Source organism: Gossypium raimondii, chromosome 1, assembly GCF_025698545.1.
Source record: "Gossypium raimondii isolate GPD5lz chromosome 1, ASM2569854v1, whole genome shotgun sequence".
NCBI classification, from domain to species: Eukaryota; Viridiplantae; Streptophyta; class Magnoliopsida; order Malvales; family Malvaceae; genus Gossypium; species Gossypium raimondii.
The window spans coordinates 3999800-4021492 of NC_068565.1; the positions used below are offsets into that span (position 1 = coordinate 3999800).

Consider the following 21693-nt stretch of genomic DNA (forward strand, 5'->3'; position numbering starts at 1 on the left):
GGTGAAACACGAATGGGCAGGTAATAATATTTATTTTTATTATTGTTTTTTACTTTACGAATCAAAAAATGAACAAAGTAAGTCACCTTTTATTTTTTTATTGTTTGAATCTGATTTCTTTTTCTTTTTTCATAAAAAAAATTCCCCCAAATACAAACTATTCTCTAGCTTTTATAGCCATTTTGTATTGTTTATTATACATTTTTTTATTTTTACTATTTCTTGCGTGTTGTGGCTTCTATTCTTGTCCTTTCCTTTTTTGCAGGTGTCCCTATAGTCAACGGAGGGAGAGCAGTATCGGGCCATCATCACGGGACATGTAAAGAGGATATCTGTGATGGGATATGTTTTTACATTCCCTATGAATCATGGAATAGAGTGGTTGGGGATTTATATCACCTAATTTTGTAATCGATTTATTTTATAATATAGTATTCTAGCTTAACAAATAAAAATAAAAAGTGACCCAAAAAGAAAGCGTAAAACAAAGAGAAATTGTAACACCCCCAACCTGGCCTAGACGTTATGGCCGAATCTGGCGGTGTCACATGGTAGTGTTTTTCGAAAAATGAGTTGTCATCGAAAACCTCTTATATTTACCACGTCTTTACACTCTCTTATGCTTAATTTCAAGACGTGTCGATCAATTTCAACGTAATTCATATTCAAAAGTTACTCTCTTTCAAAACATTATTAATTTTCAAAACGTCACTTATTGTGGAAGCTTTTCAAAATAGTTTTCATGTTTGTGCGAATTTTGTTAAAATGTTTGATTTGTTTTGAAAACTCGATTATCTCTACTACTAGCAGTTGTAAATCAAAACAATAAAAACCCCAAATTAAAAACAAAAACTCAAAGAGATCATTATTACAGTAAAATACCCCAAAATAAAATCAAAATTATAATTAATTACTAAGTCAAACTAAATAGGTCGTGTGGCCACCGCTGAGTCCTCCGTCGCACCGATCTGCCTATGTCTGGGGATTACCTGTGCAGTCAAATCAAAATGGTGAGTTTAGAAAACTTAGTGTGTAATCCTATATAAAGCAAACAGTCAGAAGGTAATCGCACTTTGGGCCTAAGCCCATTTCAGTATAGTTTCAGTTTCAAATAGGGCCTTAGTCCATTACAATACAGAAGCAGTCATGAATTTGAGCCTTGGCCCATTACAGTATCAATATTCAATGTAGTAACAGATATACAGTTTCAAATCCTACCCAGTCAGCCTCTACACTCCAACTCTGTCCAACCCTACACTCCATGTGGGGATATAATCAACCCACTCATCCCTACACTCCAAAAAAAGTACCGAATGCGACACTAAACAGTAGTTCGCAACAGAGCTACCAGTAACTTAGGCTCGAGGCCTTTCAGTACACTTCCTCCAAACATTATAATTCCCTAATCCAATATAATGCAATATACAGAAATGACATGCTGTAACATAATATCATGCATGTAAACAGAGCATACAGTATCAAATCATTGGGACATCATTAGGCTTAATCATATCAGTCATACAGTCATTTCAGTCAATTAGGGGTCTAGGTAAACTTACCGTCCCTAGAGTAGGTTCACAGTCGACTTGGGCGACCCGTGCAACCTTATCAGTCAAACAGTGAAAATGGGCCTACAAGCCCAAAAATTTTGCCCGTGTCGGACCATATGGCCCAAATTGGCCTTGGCTTCGTGATCCATTTTAGTGTAACCCATGCTAGATAATTAATCATATGTGTTTCCACTTATTTACTTATAATCCATTAAGTTGTCTACTTGAGTCACTGTTACTAAATTATTTTTATCTTAAGCTACAAAATTCTATATTAAGGTCCGCAAATTTTTCCTGAAACTAGACTCACATATCTTCTTACATAAAATTTTCAGAATTTTTGGTTTAGCCAGTAAGTACAATTTATTCTTTAAAGTTTCTCTTAAACTACTGCCTGGCAGTTTCGACCTTTCTACACTAAAAATTAATTATCTTCTCATAAAAATTTTGTACGATATTCTTGTTTGTATATCTTGAAAATAGACTAATTCAGGATTTTAAACATATAAAATATAACCCATAATTATTTTTATATAATTTTTAATAATTTTCGGAAGTCGGGACAAGGGATTCCAAAATCATTCTGACCCTATCTCACTAAAATTTCATTATCTCATAATATGAAATTATTTTGCTTACTTCGTTTCTTCTATGAGATACTAGACTCAAATATCTTTAATCCCATATTTTTTTCTCCCTCCAATTTGATTCTCACAATTTATGGTGATTTTTTTAAATTAGCCTACTACTACTGTCCAAACAGCAAGTAATATCAGCTTTTCACCGAATCCCTTATTCTTGTGTTTCGGGTACACACCTGGTGTTGATTGATGCTACAACGATCTCCGAGCACTTTAGAACCTATAATTGACCAATTCCACTCAATTAATCACTTAATCGATTGAACTAAAACCAAATTCGAAACGAGAAACGCATCCCTTACGCGATGAAAAGCTTACCCCAGCACCTCGAAATAGTTGGTTACGCAATAGCACGATGAGACCCTTAATCCACGCGAGATATTACTGCCAAACGTCACAAACCCCCCGAATCAAAGTTGGAAAAAAAATCGTAAGTTAAAAAGAGCAAAAACTCTACTTACCAGCACGTGCGACAAAAATTGACCCAACGAAACGAAGGTGTGGTAGCCAACAAAAGAGACGGAAACAGAACGAATAATGGAAAGAAAAAAAATTTGGGTTTGACAATAGAAAAACAAAAATTGAAGAAGAAAGGGAGAAGAGATGGCATCAGAAAGGTGGGGAGTTGATAATGGTCAGAAAATATGATAACCCCAAAATCCACTCCCCTAAATTCTCTCTACCAAACTCCCACTATTCAAATTTTCAATACATCTCAAACTCTCCAACTGATGAGCAAATAAAAAAAATATTTGTCCCTACACTCACGCAAGGATTTGAACTCTTGACCCTCTGTCAACCAACACTCCCCTTAACCTTCAGACCAGCAAGCTCATTCTGGTAAGTACTTACAAACTTTTAATTAAAAAGCTACTAGCCAAAAATATGGGTTAAGTTAGAAAATAACTAGAATTTGCTAAAGGGCTTGAACTCAAAACCTCCTAGACTCATCCAGAGCACTTAACCACAAATGCCGATACATACTTGTGTCACATTTTCACTATAACAAAAATAAGAGTTTTGGGGCGTTACACAAATCAAACCTTTGCAGTACATCAAGATAGATAGATAGATTGTTAGAAGATGGCTTACATGCAGACCAAAGTAGTTCGAGCCATGCAAGTTGCAGCTGAAGAATATGCTGCTGTTTTGTTACATTTTAGTTGATGTTTTATTGCTTAGTTATATTAGAACTAAGTTAATGACATACTTGATGTAATTTGGTGCTGATAGATTTGATAAATCAGCTTAACCCAGTGTGCAAGAAAAGTTTTTAAAGTTTCAAGAATTTGTTAGTGGAGTTAGGTATATTTAGGTGACATTTTTATCTTTTTTGACAAGCTGATTGCTTGAATATAGTATTTTTTTTTTGTTTCAAATAGATGGATGAATCTTTTAGCAAATTCTTCTTCTTGTTTTGGTTTTTATTCAAAGCATTCTATTCTTATAACTTAAGCCTATTTCTTTTGTTTGTTTAGCAAGACATCAAAGCTTAAAGCTTAAGTTTCAAATGAAATTTCCTATTTTGTTTTCTAAGTTCCAACAATTGGTATTTAGAGCTGATTTCTTAGAGGACCTTTCTCTTTTCCAATCTCAAAAATAATGTATTTATCAAGTTTCTCTCTAGCACCACCACTAGTATTCAATGGCGAAGACTACCACATTTCGGTAGTGAAAATGAAGACCTACCTACAAGCATTTGACTTGTGGGAGGTTGTCAATGCTGATGTTAAACCATAACCCTTGATAGCTAACCCTACGGTAGCTCAGATCAGGCAGTACTCTGATGACAGAGCCAAGAGATATAAGGCAATGTCTTGCATTCAAAACAGTGTGTCAGACTTGATTTTCACAAGGATTGTGGCCTGTGAGACTTCAAAATAGGCTTGGACAAGCTCAAAAAAAGAGAAGTTTCAAGGAACTGAAAAAAAGACAGGAACAACTCTTGAATTTGAGAAGAGACTTTGAAAACTTGAAGACGAAGGAATCAGAAAGAGTTAATTAATATTTAGATAGGATTATAGCTGTTGTGAATAGTATTAGATTGCTTGGAGACCAATTCAGTGAAGCCAGAATAGTAGAGAAGATTATGTCAACTTTACTTGAGAGATATGAAGTCAAAATCTCTTCCTTAGAAGATTCAAGAGATCTGTCAAGCATCTCTTTGGTTGAGCTGATCAATGCTATCTATGCTCAGGAACAAAGAATAGCTAGCAGATGAAGGAGAATCAAGAATGTACCTTTCAAGCCAAAAGTAGACCAAGCTCGAGCTCCTCTAGCTACAAAGGGAAGAAAGCTTGGTCAAATAAATCAAAGAGAGATGGAGCAAGAGGAAGGTATCGACCTTGCTCACATTACAGAAGAGTTAGCTATCCTGAAGTAAACTGCTAGTACAGACCTGATGTGCAGTGCAAGGTTTGTAAACATATAGGCCATGTTGAGAAGGTTTGTAGAAACAAAGACCAATAGAAGTAAAACCAGCCTCAACAGCCTAGAACAGAAGCTTAAGTGGTAGAAGAAAATTATGATCAGGAAGAACAAGTATTTGTTATTTCCTGCTCAACTGCCAAAAAAAACCACAAAAGGGTAGTTGATTGACAGTGGTTGCACCAACCACATGACACCTGATGCTGCTATTTTTGAAAGCATTAACAGAACTTTTAATACAAAAGTGAAAGTGGGCAATGGATAATACATTAAAGCAGAAGGTAAGGGAGATGTGTTGATTGACACCTAATCAGGTACCAAACTCATTTCCAATGTTTTGTTAGTACCAGAAATAGACAGAAATCTGCTAAGTATTGCTCAACTAGTTGAAAAATGATACTTTGTGGTATTCAAAGGTAAAGAATGCCTGATTAATGATCCAAGTAGATCCAAACTCATGCCAGTAACCATGATTGACAAAAGCTTCATTGTGGATTAGAACAAAACTTTAGCTAGTGCCTATACAATTGCCTTAGATGAGTCCAAACTGTGGCATAAAAGATTAGGCCATGTTAACTATAGGTCTCTACTTTAATTGTCAAAAGAAGACTTAGTTGAAAATTTCACAAAAACAGTTAAAAAACAAGATGTTTGTGAAGTGTGTCAGCTAGGAAAACAAGCTAGGCTACCATTTCTAGTAAACAAGGCTTAGAGAGCCTCCGAAAAGTTACAGTTAGTCCATACTGATGTATGTGGCCCTATGAAGATACAATCCTTGAATGGTAGTAGGTATTTTATTATTTTCATTGATGACTATTCAATATTTTGCTAGGTTTACTTCCTAAAGCACAAGTCAAATGTAGCCTCAGTGTTTTGGAAGTTCAAAGCTGCAGCAAAAACTCAATCTAGTTGCAAGCTCAAGATATTAAGGTCAAACAATGGCACAGAGTACACTTCAGCAATGTTTTAATGCTTTTGTGAAGAATCAGGGATTTAACACCAACTCACAAACACCTACACACCTCAGGTGTTAGTGAGAGAAAGAATCGTACCTTGATCGATATGGCCAGATGTTTGATGTTTGAGAGGAATCTGCCTAGGCGTTTTTAGGCTGAGGTAGTAAACACTATAGTCTATCTTCAAAACAGGCTGCCAACTAAAGCATTGCTTGGAAAAACACCATTTGAGGCCTGGTTTGGGTTCAAGCCATTAGTTTCTCACCTAAAAGTCTTTGGATGCATATGTTATGCATACATACCTGCTGTCAAGAGGGACAAATTGGCAAAGAAAGCTCAGCATGTCATTTTAATGGGCTACAACAGTGTCAAGAAATGCTATAGAATTCTGGATCCTACAACTCTCAAAGTCTCTGTGAACAAAGATGTTGTATTTGATAAGAGGTCAACCTGGAATTGGGATAAGATTGAACCAGAATGTATTGCTAAATACCTAGTGGCATTGCAAACTGATGTTGATCAGAATGATGCTGAGATAGAAATTGATCGTGAGCCAGTAAAAGGAACTAGATCACTTAATAAAGTGTATGAGAGGGCTGATATAACAATTGTTGAACCTACCAGTTTTGAAGAGGCTCAAGCACAAAAAGGCTGGAAACAAGCCATGCTTGATGAAATGAGCATGATACACAAAAACCAGACTTGGGATCTAGTTGCAAGACCAATCCATAGAAAAGTCATAGGTGAAATGGGTATTTCGAGCTAAACAGAATACTGATGGGACTTTGAACAAGCTAAAGGCAAGATTGGTAGTAAAAGGATTCAGTCAGAAGTATGGGGTTGACTACTTTGAGACATTTGCACCAATGGCTAGGCTTGATACAATCAGACTATTGGTTGCAATGACTACTCAAAAGCAGTAGAGATTACATCAACTTGATGTAAAATTTACTTTCCTCAATGGCTTTCTTGATGAGGAGATATTTGTTGAACAGCCTTAAGGTTTTAAAGTTACTAGTGAAGAAGACAAAGTGTAGAAGTTAAGAAAAGCCTTGTATGGCTTAAAATAGGCACCAAGGGCCTGGTATGACAGAATCGACTCTTACTTAGCAAGCTTGGGGTTCAAGAGAAGCATCAGTGAGCCAACACTGTATGTGAAGAAGAAAAATGATGAAACTTTACTCATAGTCTCCCTGTATGTGGATGACTTGTTGGTGACATGTGAAAATAATGTTGTCTAACAAATTTCAAAGGCAAAATGAAGAGCATGTGTGAAATGTCAGATTTGGGTGAAATGTCATATTTCCCTGGCATGGAAGTATTTTAGACTCAGCAATGAATTTTCTTAAGCCAAAAAGCATTTGCCTTGAAAATTCTGAACAGATTCTCAATAGAGAATTGTAAAGCAACTAGCACTCCTGTTGCTATTGGAGAAAAGCAGACAAGTCAAGGTGATTTCGAGAAAGTGAGTGAATCAACCTACAGGAGCCTCGTTGGATGTTTGCTCTACTTAACAGCCACAAAATTGGATATAATGTTTGCAGTCAGTCTCCTATCAAGGTTCATGCATTGCTGCAATGTGAACTATTTTCAAGATGTAAAGAGAGTCCTTAGGTACATTAAAGGGACTCTGAGCTTTGAGATGATGTTTACCAAGGTTGACAACATGAAGCTCCTTGGTTTTGCTGACAGTGACTGGGCAAGATCAATAGATGACATGAAAAACACCTCAGGATATCTGTTTACCCTTGGTTCAGCTTTTTTTTGCTGGAGTTCAAAGAAACAAACTATTGTTGCTCAATCAACAGCTGAGGCTGAATATGTAGCAGTTGCAGGAGCTGTTAACCAAGCAATGTGGTTAAGAAAGATCATGGCAGATATGAATTTACACCAAAGCGAAGCAACAAATATCAGATGTGATAACCAGTTTGCTGTTGCAATTGCAAAGAATCCAGTGTTTCATGGGAAAACAAAGTATTTTAAGATCAAGTTTTATTTTGTTAGGGAAATGGAACAATCTTAACAAATTAGACTAGTTCATTGCAGTTCTGAAGATCAGTTAGCTGATATCTTGACAAAGCCTTTCTGTGTATCAAGGTTCAAGAATTTGAGAGCCAAATTAGGAGTTTGCAGCATGTAAGCCAAGGAGGAGTGTTAGAAGATGGCTTACATGTAGACCAAAGCAGTTAGAGCCATGCAAGTTACAGCTGAATCATACGTTGCTATTTTGTTACTTTTTAGTTGATTTTTTGTTGCTTAGTTATATTAGAACTAAGTTAGTGACATACTTGATGTAATTTGGTGCTAATAGATTTGATAAATCAGCTTAACCAAGTGTGCAAGAAAAGTTTTTTAAGTTTCAAGAATTTGTTAGTGGAGTTAAGTATGTTTAGGTGACATTTTTATCTTTTTTGACAAGTTGATTGCTTGATATATGTAATTTTTTTTGTTTCAAATAGATGGATGAATCTTTCAGTAAATTCTTCTTTTTGTTTTGGTTTTTATTCAAAGCATTCTGTTCTTATAACTTAAGCCTATTTCCTTTGTTTGTTTAGCAAGACATCAAAGCTTAAAGCTTAAGTTTCAGTTGAAATTTCCTATTCTGTTTTCTAAGTTCCAACATAGATCATCCTAGGCAAAGAGATTCCATATACCAAAAGAGGTAACTCACTATGATGCAATCAAAGCCAGCCACTTTGTTGGATGATATAAGTTTGAGGAGCTGTGTGTTAAACAATAGTATAAAGATTGTTAAGGTTGTTAGTCTGTTATCAAATCTGTTAAATAGTTGGTTAGGAGCAGTTATTCTCATATGAGTATATAAGCTTCATCAATATGTTCGTTCAAGGATAAGGAAATATTGATTAAAGAATTACACTACAGTTTATCTTTCTGTTCATACACATTTTACATAGTACCTTACACTGTGGAACTGGTTTAGCGGATTCCTGCAACTCTATTGAAACCGAATTCTCACCATCATTCATTCTGATCTTCGTTAATAAATAGTCATAATTAGAACTAAAAAGACAAAAACAAAAAACAAAGGTGAGAAGAAAAGTAGATGATCATGACATATTTACCTGGTTAATTAACTAGTGTAGCTTGGTCACACATGCTATAGATGTGATATTTAAGTTCAAGTATGCTTTCTGCAACATTTTTCACTTTAATGGTGAAATTTCTCCAGTTTCTTCTATATACTGAGGTAGTAAAGTAGGTCTACGCCTTTTCCAAAAAATAACTTCTTGTGAGGGACTAGCATCATCTAGTTGGGATGCCTTCATTTCATAACAATTAAACTTTGTTGAGAATAATATAAAAAGAGAAGAAAAGTAACTCAATTTCATATATATTAGAAACAATAGTAAAAAAGTGTTGGGAGGATAGATACCTGATCAGTTTTAGCATGCACAGTCAATGTTAAATAATCTGCAGTGAAACTTGTGATAATCTTGGAACATTGCTTAATGTTAAGCAAATCCAAACATGGGAATTCCAGATGATAACTCACAGGGCTGAAGCTCTCAAGCTTTGGCAAATCTTCAAGTACTATTTGCTTTAACTGAGGAAATACCATTTTCATCTCCAATCGAGTACCTTGTGATGATGATGCCAAAATGTCATCATTGCCAATTATTCCCTTCAATTTCTCACATGACTTTATCTCTAGAATGCTTAATTGTGATAAATGTTGAATGAGCATCACTGGAAAGATGTATGTCAAATTATTGTTGTAGTGAACTAATAGTTCTCTAAGATTATCTCGCAGCCAAATCAAATTAAAAAGCTCCATTTTCTTTGGATTTGGGATGAAATCTCCCTCTTGAAGCTGAAACATTTGTCCAAATTAAAAAGCATAATATAAGCATGATTACAGAGAAAAAAATATCCATATTGTGAATTTGTGTCCATCAATTAACTATATTTCCTAAAAATTTTACTACTAATTATATTGCCAAAACTTCAAAAAAAAATAATACTATATGATTTATCCTTTCCATTAGACATAACTAATAGAAATGGAATTGAAATTGCAGTGGAATTATCATTTGGTTAAGCAAATTAGTATCTTACATATGAGTAAAAGGAATTAAGAAGGGTAAAAAGAAAAAGTACCTTTGATGGAAAACAGTTGTTTGCTTCTTTTTGAAAGGTGAAATTCGATAATGCTGAACAGCCATGGATACATAAATTTTCCAAAGCTGGTGCTTCCAAACAATTGTTTCTTGCAACAAAACCCCTCAAGCTTCTTAAACCAACAAGTTGTAGCTTTTGTAGACGAGGGAAACCTCGAGCCAAAGCAAGTGGGAAGACATATTTTAGACGTGGGCATTGTGTTATCTCCACAGTTTTCAAGTTTGGCAAGCAAAGTGCATCCGATTCTATTCCTCCATCATCGTCGTCGTCGTCGTCGTCGTCATCATCATCATCTTCTTCTTCTTCTTCTTCTTCCAACTCCATGAAAACATGTACTAGTTCACCACATTCATGTATATTGAGTTCTTCCAACGACCTTAGGGTTTGAGTGACTGAGAGTGGGAAGAGAGATTTCAGTTCGCTGCACCTTATTATGTCTAAAACCTTTAGACTTTGGAGGTTGACATAACGGGTGGGACCTTTTACTATCTGTCTTAAGTCTAGTAAATAATATAGCTCCAAATACTCCAATTTTGAGAGGATCTGTGGTGCCTGATTTTCTTCTTGGTTATAAAGGCCCTCCGCGATTTCAAATACTTTCAACAAGTTTACACAATTTTTGACCCTCAAACTTTTTAGATTTGGAAAGCAACCTTCGGAAGGTTCACCGTTGTATTTAAAACCCATCATTGCTTGCGAATGATGCTCTAAATTTACAAGATCTGGAATGATAATTTTGTCATCCCAAATTCTATGGACAAGAAGATTTTTCGTATTGCCAAACAATTCCTTGAATGCGGATAATCCAACACTCTGAAGTGAAAACAAATCATTAATTAGTACAGGGCAAAAATAATGAAAGAACCAATTAGATTTTGAATTAGATAACAATTCAGCATAACAATTGAGTCATCCATTCAACTAAACAATACCAATATACCATTTCCTAGAAGAATTTTTTTATTAATCATGAGTTAAGAGATATGTAATCAACAGAATGGGAATCGAAAAAAGAGTAAACGAAGCCTACCTCTAACCTCAACTCGAGCTTCTTGTGGACATGTTGAATGGGAGAGTTCGTCAATTGAGGACAATCATAAACATAAAATCTTTTCAAAGCTGGCGCTTTGACAATATAGTTTTGCGGGGCAAAGCTAGTCAACTTTAGTAACCACTCAAGATTTAGATGTTGTAGACTAGCAAGGAGCAGGAGACCGTCGTGTTGAACTCCATCCTGTTCTTTCGCCATGCCGAATACTTGCTTTAATTCATAACATTGAGAAATTGAAACCGATTCGAGAGAAGGAAGACCTTGAGCCAAAGTGATTGGCACAACATATTCGAGTTTTGAACAATGATGGATGTCAAGAGTTTTCAGTTTCGGCAAACACAGAGGAAGGGAAGAACTCTTTGATTCCATTATTTCATCATCACTTTCCGGCTCTGCCAAAAGAGTTTTCAATTCGTGGCAGCTTCTTATCTTGAGTTTTTCTAAAAGCACTAGGCTTTGAATAAGGGAAGGTGAAAAGAGGGATTTCAATACCCCGCATCCACCTATGTTTACTACCTTAAGACTTTGGAAGATGAAAGAATGAGGAGAGCCTTTGAATAACCATCTCAATTCTGCTAAATTTTCAAGCTCCAAGGATTGTAACTTTGAAAGTGGCTCCGTGTTATAAAGGAGTTCATCCATTGACAACACCACTTGCAACTTATTACAGTCTCTAATAAGCAATTCTTTCAAGTTTTTGAGGAAACCTTGTGGAGGGTGACCCTTGCATAAGCTTTCCAAACCATCCATATAATTTATACTTAATCTCTCCAAATGAGTGAATGCAGAAGTTAGCTCATTCATTGTTGTGGTATCAACCAAGCAATCAAGATCCTTGCATTGTCTAAGTTCAAGTGAAGTTAATCTATTTAGTCCCTCTCTGTTTGCTTCTGGAACTAGATTTTGATCCTCAATTTCACTTAGTTGAAGATGCTTTGAACTGCTAAACGATTCCTTGAAAGCTGATGATCGAACCCCCTGAATTTGATTTATAGTGGATTATTGCAAAAGAACAAAAAGAAACGAAAATGCATACAACATATGAACATTATTGATGGACCAAAAAATTTCAACAATTTATTCAATTTACTTTGATATTTTAAAGTTTAAAATTTCAATATTAAATTTTTTTAAAATTTTTGGCAATGGATAAATATAAGTACAATTTAACAATTTTTTAGTATTATTTTAGTTTCTATCACTTTTACACTTTAATATTTGATTATTTTTACCCCAATCAATACTTAAAAAAAATGGTAACCAAAATGAAAGTGACCTAAAAATTGGATGACTAAAATGAAAGTGTAAATATGATGTTGAGTGTACAATTAACCACTGTTACAGATTTAACGCTTGGGTGACTAAAATGAAAGCGCTTAAAAGTTGGATGACCAAACTGCAAGCATTTCATTTTAGGTGATTAAAATGAAAGTACCTTAAAAGTTCAGTAACCAAGTAGGTAGTTTACCTTTTATTTATTTATTTAGTTGGGGGTGGGGTCATTGGGAGAGAGAATGAGAAAAAAAAAAGGAAAGAGAAAGAAAGAAAGACATAATGAAAAATTGTGGTTTTGATTTTTTATTATACTATATTTGAGATGTATTACTATAATTTAATTTGACATAATTTGTTTATCTATATTTATAACATAATTAATTAGTCTAAATAGTTAATAGGGTAAATAATTTTAGTTAAATGTTGAAGTGGATTTTTCCTTAAAAGTGCTCATCCCAGAAAAAAAAATTATATTAGTATGATTAATTTGAAGGTGATTAAGTTATGATGTAATTAGAAGGGGATTTGAGAAAATATACATGCCATTATTTTAATAGGAATAGTTAAAAGTGTTGGGTATTTGGAATAACTAATGATACTTCTTCATGAAACAGTTGATCGAAAAATTGTTAAAATTTTAGAGCTCATGCTACAGGATTGTATATTGGTGGTCTCATAGTTCTATAGGAACCTTTTTGTATGGAAGAAACAAGATGTTCCTTCATCACATATTGTTGATTTTGCTGATAAATTACTAGTGGATTGGAGAGAATCGAAGGCAGTGTTCCAACGGGTGCAACATCACTCCAATTCTCATGATGTTTGTTGTTTCGAAATGGGATTGGCTTAAGTGAAATGTTGATGCATCTGTTAGCAAACACTGGAATACTAAAAAGGGATAAAAAGAAAGTACCTCTAGATAAGCCTCCTCAGCATCTAAATGAATACCCGAATCAGTTAATTGAGGGCAACCTGACACTGAAAAGGACGATAAAAATATCAAAAACTGTAGTTGTTGGAACACAATGTCATTTTCCACCATGCCTTTGGCAACTCTGATCACTTGTTTTAATCGACAGCAATTCTTTATGGAAAGAGTCAACACCCGAAGCCCTTGTGCAGCCATCTTCGTTGGAAAAATATACTCCAAACCATCACAATTCTCTATGTGGACTTTTCTTAACTTTGGGAAGCACAAAGAATTATGAGAATCAATGCTTCGGGATATTTCTTCCTCATCACCTTCCAATTCTGTGACTATTTGCTTCAGTTCGCCACAACCGATTATCTTAAGTTTTTCCAAGAGTACCAGACCTTGAGCAAGAGAAACTGAGAAGAGTGATTTTAGACTTGGGCAATCTTCTATCCTCAAATTAACTAAACTTTCAAGTCTTACATGTTGGGTTGGCAACTCCCAAATACAGCTCAAATCGATCAACCTTTTAAGACGTAAAGACTTTAAATTTGAGAGCAGTGGTGGTGCTTCATTTCCTTCTACCTTCTCCGTTTGAAATACCACTTCCAAATTCATGCAATTTTCAATTCTCACTTGTTTTAGGTTTTGTAAGATCACTGAAACCGACACAATCTGTTGTGTTTGATCAGTCAAGCCTTCTATATACTCATCCTTGATATCAAACACTTGAAGAGACTCTAAATTCCCAAGTAATTGGGAAACCACATTGTAAGGAAACACTCCCTCAATTTTCAAGGATCTTTTTGTGAGATTAACAACGGAATCTAGACCTTGAATCTCATAACTGATTTTTCGTGCTTCTCCTATGAGGAATTTTCCCCACTGTTCTGGATGTGGAAACCCAAGTTTATCCTGTGTACTGCGTAAGAATATATTATATTCTTCTAACCTTGGAAACTCGAAATCTTCTATAAAATGGGAAGAAGATATCGACAAGGATAATGCTGTCAATCTAGTCAGGAATTTTATCTCTAGAAGGATATCGTTACTTTCCTCTCCGATGCTTGAACCTTTTAAGTACAACTCCTCTAGCTTAGATAACCTTCGAATGACATTAGGGGGAAATCTTGAAGAAAATCTACATCCGGTTAGATCCAATATCTTTAGATTTACCAACCTCACTAATTCATCTGCCAAACCTTCAAATTTTGTACCACGCAAACTAAGACACTCAAGTGTCGTTAGCTTTCCAAGGAATGATAAGTCCTCAAAAAAGGCCAAATGTAGAACACGAAGTTTTCGTAGGAACGTAAGAGCATACAAGGAAATAACACACGAAGAAAAGGACGTAAGACTTAAAACTTTCAATTCTTTCATCCCTTGAAAACATGTACCTTGTATATCACAGTCATTAAGCAACAGGATCTCAACATTTGGATGCACCAATTTCTCAGGAAATACTTTATGTTCCCTATTCAACAATGAGATTGCCTTACAGGGTTCAAAGCTTTCATTTAGTAATTCTAATCTAGATTTTATTAAAAAGTCACTTTCTTCTTTGGATGCAATCCACAGAGCAACATCACGAACTATGTCATGTAACTTAACATACCTGATCATGCCAAAATAAAAGTGAATATATACGTCGAACAATATTTTGGTATTATGTAATTTTTAGAAGATTAAATGATAAAGAAATTATAAAAGAAGCAATATAAAGAAAAAGGAATTAATAAAACAAGAAGAAAAAATAAGAAAAATATCAAATTTACTTATAGTATTGTCATGCCCGTACCAAGGCATAACTGCACCACACATCTGTGAGAAATCTCACAAATATGCAATGTAACACTAAGTAACAAAACTTGATTATGCCAAATCATTTCACATAAAAAAAATAGTTATAATTTCATAAAAAACAAAGAATCACTTACGACATTTTCTTTTGGACGGTAATTTTGATAACTTGATTTATTTGTGTTTTAAACTTTTTTATAAAACTTGTATATTTATTTAGGTTAGTTTAATAGAATCAAAATTCGATGAATTTCTAGTGAAATTTTGGTTACATTGTTAGTACCAAATAAAAGTTCTCTTCAAGATCTTTTAAATGGAATGTATGGCATCTATTTCAATAGAGTAATTTAGGAAAAAAAATATTTTTGAACTTTCGATATATAGGTTTTAATCAATGTAGTCATTATTATAAGGTTCATCGATGTTTTAAATATTTTCATACACACATATATAGTCTCATTTTAGTTTCTTGATAAATTACATATACATTTAAATATTTTTCATTTATATTTATAATCTACTTTTTTTTGTTTCTTAATAAATTACATATTATTTTGATAAAATAAATTTTATATATTATATATAGTTGCAAATATATCTTAATTACATCATATAAATATATTTATATGTAAATATAAGTTTTAAAATTATTAATTAGGTTCAATAATTTGATTTAATAGCTTTTAATTTTAAATATAATTATAGAAAAATTAAAATGGTTAAGATAAAAAAATTAAAAATTAGTTTAAAATATCAAAATTTTGTACCAACAAGGCATGGATTGGTACACACCGATATTGATCAAAATGGGCCGAAACATACAGAAATGGTTGAAACACATCAAAATTTTGACAGGAACAAGACATAGACTATTTGGTATGGTTTAGGACCGCACAGTACATACCGGCCAGTATGACTAGTACCGGTACAGTAGCGACTACCATGGTTGTAATAGTTTCGAGTAGCTGATTTTGACACACTAGAAATCCATATTTAGGTGTTCATTTATTTCAAAATTTAGGTGTTTTTCATAGTATGAAGTTTTTACTTTCTTTTGATATTGCTATATTAGTCATATGAGTATCGTGTTAATAGATACGAGACCCCAAAGTAAGTTAATCGAAACTGTTAATCTAAAAAATCTGGATAGATTGTGATGATTCCTTATATTTTTGAAGCTAAAGTTTTAGTAACTGATCTTGACGAATCAAGTTTCTAAGTTTTAGTATTATATTTATTCTTTAAATTCATTTTTTACATTACCAAATTACCAAGTAAATTTTGTAAATTTTGAGTTTGAATGACTTCAAGTAAGCAAAGTGATCATAAAGTTTAGAATTAAAGAATTTTAAATTTTTTAAAATACATATTATTTGGCTAGAAACCATACAAAACTGATTTTTACTAATTTGTTTAATTATATTATAATATGTATGTGTTTTATTAAATTTGATTTACTTGCTTTTATATCATTTTATTAAATTGTACAACTTTGTATTAGTTTATTAGGGATAACTGCACAACAAAGATGTCTTATGATTACAATACATACCTTTGCAAGCTTCTAACTAATTGATTGAATTTTGATTTGTAAATTCTATTATTAAATTTTCGCTATTAAGAAATTTGTGAAAATTATTACATAAGTATCAATTCAAGAGACCAAATAAGTGCCTTGGCATTTTTTAGTGTTTAACTCTCAAATGTTATATGTTATTTATGCAATCTTGTTTTGTGAAAATTGGGTTAAGCATGCTAGTATGATTTTAAATTTACTATGTATAATTTTAAATTATTTAACTTAAATTGGATTATGTGATTATTTTTGAGAAATATGTTATTCTATTCAATTATACTTTGTTATAATGTATTTTGAAAAGTGTGCCATCGATTTATGTTTTTGTATTAGGAATATGTTTTGTACATAGTCACGATGTTTTAGGTAGTCAATTTTTATAATTTTGGATTTACTCTTGATATGCTGTGCTCTGACCTTACTAATGGGGTTAAATAGTGGTCATTCTAAAATGTATTTTATACTTAGAAATCAGTTTCAATTATGTCATTGATTTAGAAGAGTGATTTTTGACACATTACCATTGGTGCAAATTATTATATTTGTTATGATCCGCTGCCATTGGAGTTAAATGTGATTTTTAATCGGGGTTTACTTAAAATTTATGCCATTAAAGTTTTATAAGGTTATGGTTTTATGATTTTTATGTTAAATGTTTTGGTTTAATTAAATTTTATTTAATTAGTGATAGTCTTCATATTCGTGAGACATTATCTCACAAATGTGCGACATCTAACACGCCTTATTTCGAGACCCGACAAGTGCATATCTTAAATATATTTTACATTATATATAATTTATTGAAAGGATGCACAAAATTTTCTCTTAACAATGGATTGTAGGGGGCTAGTGCCTAACAAGAAGAACTAGTGTTTCGTCTATAAATGTTGATTTCTTAACTCTCTCTCTTTCTGTATGTAGGTGTCCATGTATACATATATGAAGTTCAAATTTAAAATATCCGAAACTTTAATATTAAATCTTGGGATGCGTAGGGAACTAAATGCTACAAAGACCACTTTTAGAATAAATGTCTATGAATAAGATTATTTAACTAAGTCGAAACTTAATTAGACCTGGGTTTATGTTTGATTTATTAAAATGTTAAAATATTTTATTATTTCAAAATTTTGAAAATATTTTAAAATTAAAATCTCAAAAGTTTAAATTATATTATGATGATATTAAAATGACACTTTTAAGTATCGAATAAAATGTATCAATTTTTTAATTCTAATTAACGTCATATATCTATAATAATATTTTAACCCTAATTTGATTAATTAAATAAAATTAACATTAAAAATTTAATAAATTAACAGATAATAATAGTAACACAACAACTACATTTATAATTTACGGAATGGTGGGTTAGATTTTAGAATTTTAATATTTATGAATTTAGGGAAATAGTTAAATTATGATTTAAGGTTTAAAGATATTTAAAAGTTAGGGATTTAAAATTTCATATAAAAATTTAATTTTATTAATTTTAGAGCTAAAAAGAATAATAAGAGTTATTTTAATATTTTTTGATGTATTATATTATTCACATTCTAAAAAAATATGATGTGTAATGTTATTATTAAGTGCCTAATAAATTATTTAATTTTTTTTGTCTAAAGCCTAGAACTACTAATAGGTCTTAAAATCATTTTTCAATCCTTGAATAGGAAGATAAACACACTTTAATACGTTTTAATTCATGTTTTCCTATACTAACATTAATATCGATGCCAACCATGCAAAAACTCAATCAACAATTTAAACTCAAATTTTAAATACTAATGGAGAGTCTGAAAATGACATTTCGCTAAGCTTATGGACTTGGCTAGATTACTGTACAATTCTACTTCTTAAAATACGAAAAACATCATCCCAGACCACATGCATGATTAGCTTTGCCCTAGAGTTTAAGGATCATACCTTTCAGCATCTTTATCTTTTAACAGCAAGCAAGAATCTTTGAGGTAATCAATAGCTTCCAAAACTTGAATCCTCACCTCTTCAATTGAGTCAGCCTTGTCAAATAACTCCAAACCCCAAGCATATCTCACTAAATGTTTCACGTCAATTGAGTGATCCTCTGGATATAAAGCACATAATAAGAAGCATCTCTTGGTCGTCTCCTTCTTCAAGTATTCGTAACTCATCTTGACACACAAGTAGGCATTTTTTTCTTCTTCTTCTTCAATGTTACCGACTTCCATTAATCTACTTCTTTCAAGCTTTTTGCGAGCTACTTCCCATCCTTTAACAGTCTTGGTACCTTTTAAAGCCTTTGCTAGCGTTACAATCGCTACAGGTAAACCCTTGCATTCTTTTGCAACTTCCTTAGCTGTCTCAATAATATCCCTTGAAACTCTTTCATCAAGGTAAGCTTTCATTCTAAATAGTGTCCATGCTTCATCATTATCCAAAACATCAACCGGAACAATTACTTGACACTCCATAGATTCGCATACCGTCATGCGACGTGTTGTCAAAATGATTTTACATCCATTCCCATTTTCATTTAGTGGAAGGCCTATCTCATTCATCTGAATCTCATTCCACATATCATCAAGGATAATGAGGACCTTTTCTTCTTTTTTCAATCGAAGCCATAATTCCTCTGCTTTTCCTTCTTTAGTTGTCTTCTCAAACTTTAAGTCCAAGAAGTCTGCTATTTTATACTGAATATTTTCAATGATTGAAGTTTGGGAGACAACAACTTCAATAACTTTATGGAAACATCGTAATTCTTTGGTTTTTTTGCCAACTTCTTTGACTAAGGTGGTTTTTCCCACCCCTCCCATCCCCCATACTCCAATCATGTTGACTTTATCATCCTTCAATGCTTCCATGATCTTGTTGAATGCAGCAGTTGAAGATTTGGAAGCCAAAATATGTTCAGATGTGAAGAATTCTAAGCCAGGAAGCTCCGCACGATGGCCGATTCGTTTAAAATGGGAGTCTTCTACAAGTTTACTGATATACACTATCTTCTTCTCAATCTCCTTGCTTAATCGATATCGCCAACACCAAGTAGGACACAAACCAAAGCATCTTTTATTTTCTTCAACTCTATGGACCAAACTTTGTACATCGTTCAAGGCATTTTCTGCATTTGTCAACCATTCATCTACATAGTCCTCAATTACTTGGGTTTGAATCTGCAATTCAGCCTCCTTAACGTCTTCCTTAACTCGAGTTTGTTCTCTTTTTAAATTCTTCTGTTGTTCGTGGAGCTCTTGAACAAACTTATGGAAACGAAATGAGTAACGAATACTCTGTTTTATTGGATTCACCAGATAGTTTACCATCATTGTTCCCACGGCATTAGAAGCAGCAGCCAGACAGAATTCTCCAGCCATTGTCGTTGATCTGAGATCACAAAACAATTCTGCTAAGCCTAAGCAAAATGGTAGACAACCAAAGAAGATGGAAACAATTAAACTTACCACTTCAAATTAAGATAAATATATATTAAAACGAAACTGCTGTGAACCAAAAGTATAAATAGAAAGAAACCAATAATGATAATACATACATATATATGTGTGTGTGTTTATTTGTGGATTTGGTAGCTTCAAACTTTTTTAATAATCCATAATATTTATAAAATTATTAATATTCTTTATTGTTGATTATATTATTAAATTAATATCGAATAATAATTTATTATTGTATGATAATAAAAAGTGATACTAATTAACTATTATTTCATTAAATATAATTAGATCAATTAAAATAATGTAATCTATAAATTTTATAAAAGTATGAATTTAAACAAATTTATGAAGTGATGAAAATATCCTCATTTGTTCATTACATTACTAATATTTTTATTTTAACTATTTTTTATTCTTTATAAGATTTATCACATTTATAGATAATAATTTTAATTTTATTTAAAGATTTGGTTAAATCCTAAAAAGTTTAGTTAAATGAATTTATCCAATTACACTTATTATTTTAAATTAATTATAATTTAATTAATTTTATAGTTATGTAACCATTAAAACTATGATTTAATACTATAAATAGATGAATTAACATCAAAAATTTATGTATATTATTAGCATCTATAAACATTATGGAGAAAATTCAATTTTTAGTACTCGTGTGTTGAAACTTACCTCAAGTATAATTAAACCACAAGTTTAATTACAAGCTGCTCCTACTTCTTCTTCTTCTTCTTCTTCTTCTTCTTCTTTTCCCTTTAAAGCAAATGGAATTTGAACTGAAGCAAAAAAAAGAAACAGGAACGCAGACGAATAAATTAACAAGAGGGTTTTTTTTTTTTTTTTTTTTTTTGTAAATAAAAGGAAACAAAAGAGAATGGTATTCTAGAAAAAGTAAAATAAAGGTGCAGCTTCGTGGTTTTTTAACTATAAGTAGCTTCTTCTCTTTTGCTTCAGTTAAAAGGAGAGTGGAAAATAAATTAAAAGAAAAAGGGAGAAATTAGGCAGGAAATGAAAGGGGAAAAACATAGGAAAGAGCAGGTGTTAATTTCTCGAGAAGAAAAAAGGAAAATGTTGAAAATGGTTGTTGCAGTGGGAACTGTAGTGTAAACTGAGATGCAGAGCAAAGAAACAATGAATACACAGAGAGGACACTCAAATGCCAGGATTCGCCGCAATTATTGTCAACCACAGAAATGCGCGCTTTAATACTCGAGTTTGACTTTGATATTTCTATCCTAATGAAATATTTATAATTTTTATTAGAATAATACGTATTACACATTCAGTTTAGATATTAAATTAAATTAAAGTAGTAAGAACTAAGAATATAGCAAAGTCAAGCTGCACCCACATCCAACAAATGGATAAGAAGGAGAAGCGTATTATTGGAGAGATGATCGGCCAATTTTGAGCCTAGAGATTAAGAAATCGGCATAAAGTCAAGAAAGCTAGTGAATGGATATGTTTTCATTAGGACCCATCTTATTTATTCTTGAAAATGAAAAGTGGACCTGTGTATGTTGTACTATTGCTTATTAGTTTAAAATTAATTCAAATAATTAAGTTGAGATGTTCTTAATGTTTGTAGTTATTAAGCTAGTTACAATATTTTTATACTAAATTGAGATGGGACAAGGGTCTCAGGACAAACAACCTATTTATAATTTTAGTCTCTTAGATATTACCCCAAATTTCTCTCAAGTTCTATGATTAAACTCCTGCTGGTTTGATTTAAATTTGAGGTTTTTAAACTGAAATTTCTCTCAAGTAGGTTTACACTTTCCCATTAAATTTCAAAAAGATATAAATAATCATTGAATTATTCGAAAATTTTCTTTTAAATCACTAGGCTATTAAGGTTTTTTCTAAGTCCAATTGGCAAGCTCCAAGTGACGATCAGTATGATGGAATATAC

The 21693-nt window shown here is 32.6% G+C and overlaps 1 protein-coding gene across 16 annotated transcripts; it reads right to left on the reverse strand.

Moving 5' to 3' along the window:
* Positions 1 to 810: 810 nt before the first annotated feature.
* Positions 811 to 21039, reverse strand: LOC105776716 (disease resistance protein RPV1). Of its 16 annotated transcripts, none has more exons than XM_052630067.1 (11): positions 20451 to 21036; positions 18256 to 19695; positions 12954 to 14568; positions 10745 to 11743; positions 9694 to 10527; positions 8969 to 9406; positions 8658 to 8855; positions 8498 to 8562; positions 2510 to 2575; positions 2368 to 2411; positions 811 to 989 (listed from the first exon to the last, which is right to left on the reverse strand). In XM_052630067.1, the coding sequence occupies exons 2-7, from the start codon at positions 19683 to 19685 to the stop codon at positions 8739 to 8741; spliced, it is 5433 nt and encodes a 1810-aa protein (XP_052486027.1). In that variant the 5' UTR covers positions 19686 to 19695; positions 20451 to 21036; the 3' UTR covers positions 811 to 989; positions 2368 to 2411; positions 2510 to 2575; positions 8498 to 8562; positions 8658 to 8738. The 16 variants fall into 16 exon arrangements, with proteins under 16 accessions (XP_052486027.1, XP_052485990.1, XP_012455039.2 ...); XM_052630030.1 differs by having other exon boundaries at positions 8493 to 8562; XM_012599585.2 differs by having other exon boundaries at positions 8493 to 8567.
* Positions 21040 to 21693: the final 654 nt, after the last annotated feature.

Coding starts and splice junctions, on each gene's coding strand:
- LOC105776716 (XM_052630104.1), bottom strand. CDS start 19,685: ATGGCTGGAGAATTCTGTCTGGCTGCTGCTTCTAATGCCGTGGGAACA. Junction 14,569..18,255: donor AAAGATAAAGATGCTGAAAG/GTATGATCCTTA, acceptor TGGCATGATCAG/GTATGTTAAGTTACATGACA. Junction 10,528..10,744: donor AGCTCGAGTTGAGGTTAGAG/GTAGGCTTCGTT, acceptor TTTTCACTTCAG/AGTGTTGGATTATCCGCATT.